Source organism: Pteropus alecto, unplaced genomic scaffold, assembly GCF_000325575.1.
Source record: "Pteropus alecto unplaced genomic scaffold, ASM32557v1 scaffold125, whole genome shotgun sequence".
Lineage (NCBI taxonomy): Eukaryota > Metazoa > Chordata > Mammalia > Chiroptera > Pteropodidae > Pteropus > Pteropus alecto.
In genome coordinates, this window is record NW_006436888.1 from 8708888 (window position 1) to 8709391 (window position 504).

Here is a 504-nt window from a genome sequence, read left to right on the forward strand (position 1 = left end):
TCTGCGCCGCTGCCGACTGCGACCTTCCCACCGCGGCGCGGCTGCGAGGCGGGGGCTAGGGGCAGGCTGCCCGCCAGGGACCCTGGGAGAGGGGCGCAGTCCCGGGCACACCCTCCCAGCCCCTCTAGAAGTGGGAGAAGAGAGCGAGTCTAGCCTGAGTAGGCGGGGCTGGGGTGGGGGGCGGATTAAGCCTAGGCACGTAGGCCCGGGTCCACCGTGGCTCCATGTATTTTTCCGCGTTCGCGGGTACGCGGTACCCTTCCAGCCACCCCCACCCTGGACCAGGACGGACGTTTGGGGTCCCGGCCGTCATCACGGGCTCGCTCAAAGCAGTCTCTGCGCCCGCAGACCAGACGGGGGCCCTCTTGAGTCCGAGGCCGCGCGGTTACGGCTCACCAGGGCCGCCACAGGTGCAGCCCCGGCCCCGGGCTCTCCGCGCAGTGGCGAGACGCCGGCTGCGGTGCCGGGACGCTGCTGAGCGGGCCGGGGAGACCTGGGGAGAGA

The 504-nt window shown here is 72.0% G+C and overlaps 1 protein-coding gene across 1 annotated transcript in view; it reads right to left on the reverse strand.

Moving 5' to 3' along the window:
* Nucleotides 1-392: 392 nt before the first annotated feature.
* The window catches only part of HES3 (hes family bHLH transcription factor 3), a 1011-nt gene continuing 899 nt past the window's right edge, over nucleotides 393-504 (reverse strand). The window contains 1 exon segment of the mRNA XM_025048624.1: nucleotides 393-504. This exon segment is cut by the window's right edge and continues 73 nt beyond it. Within this exon segment, the coding sequence (XP_024904392.1) occupies nucleotides 393-504 (112 nt within the window).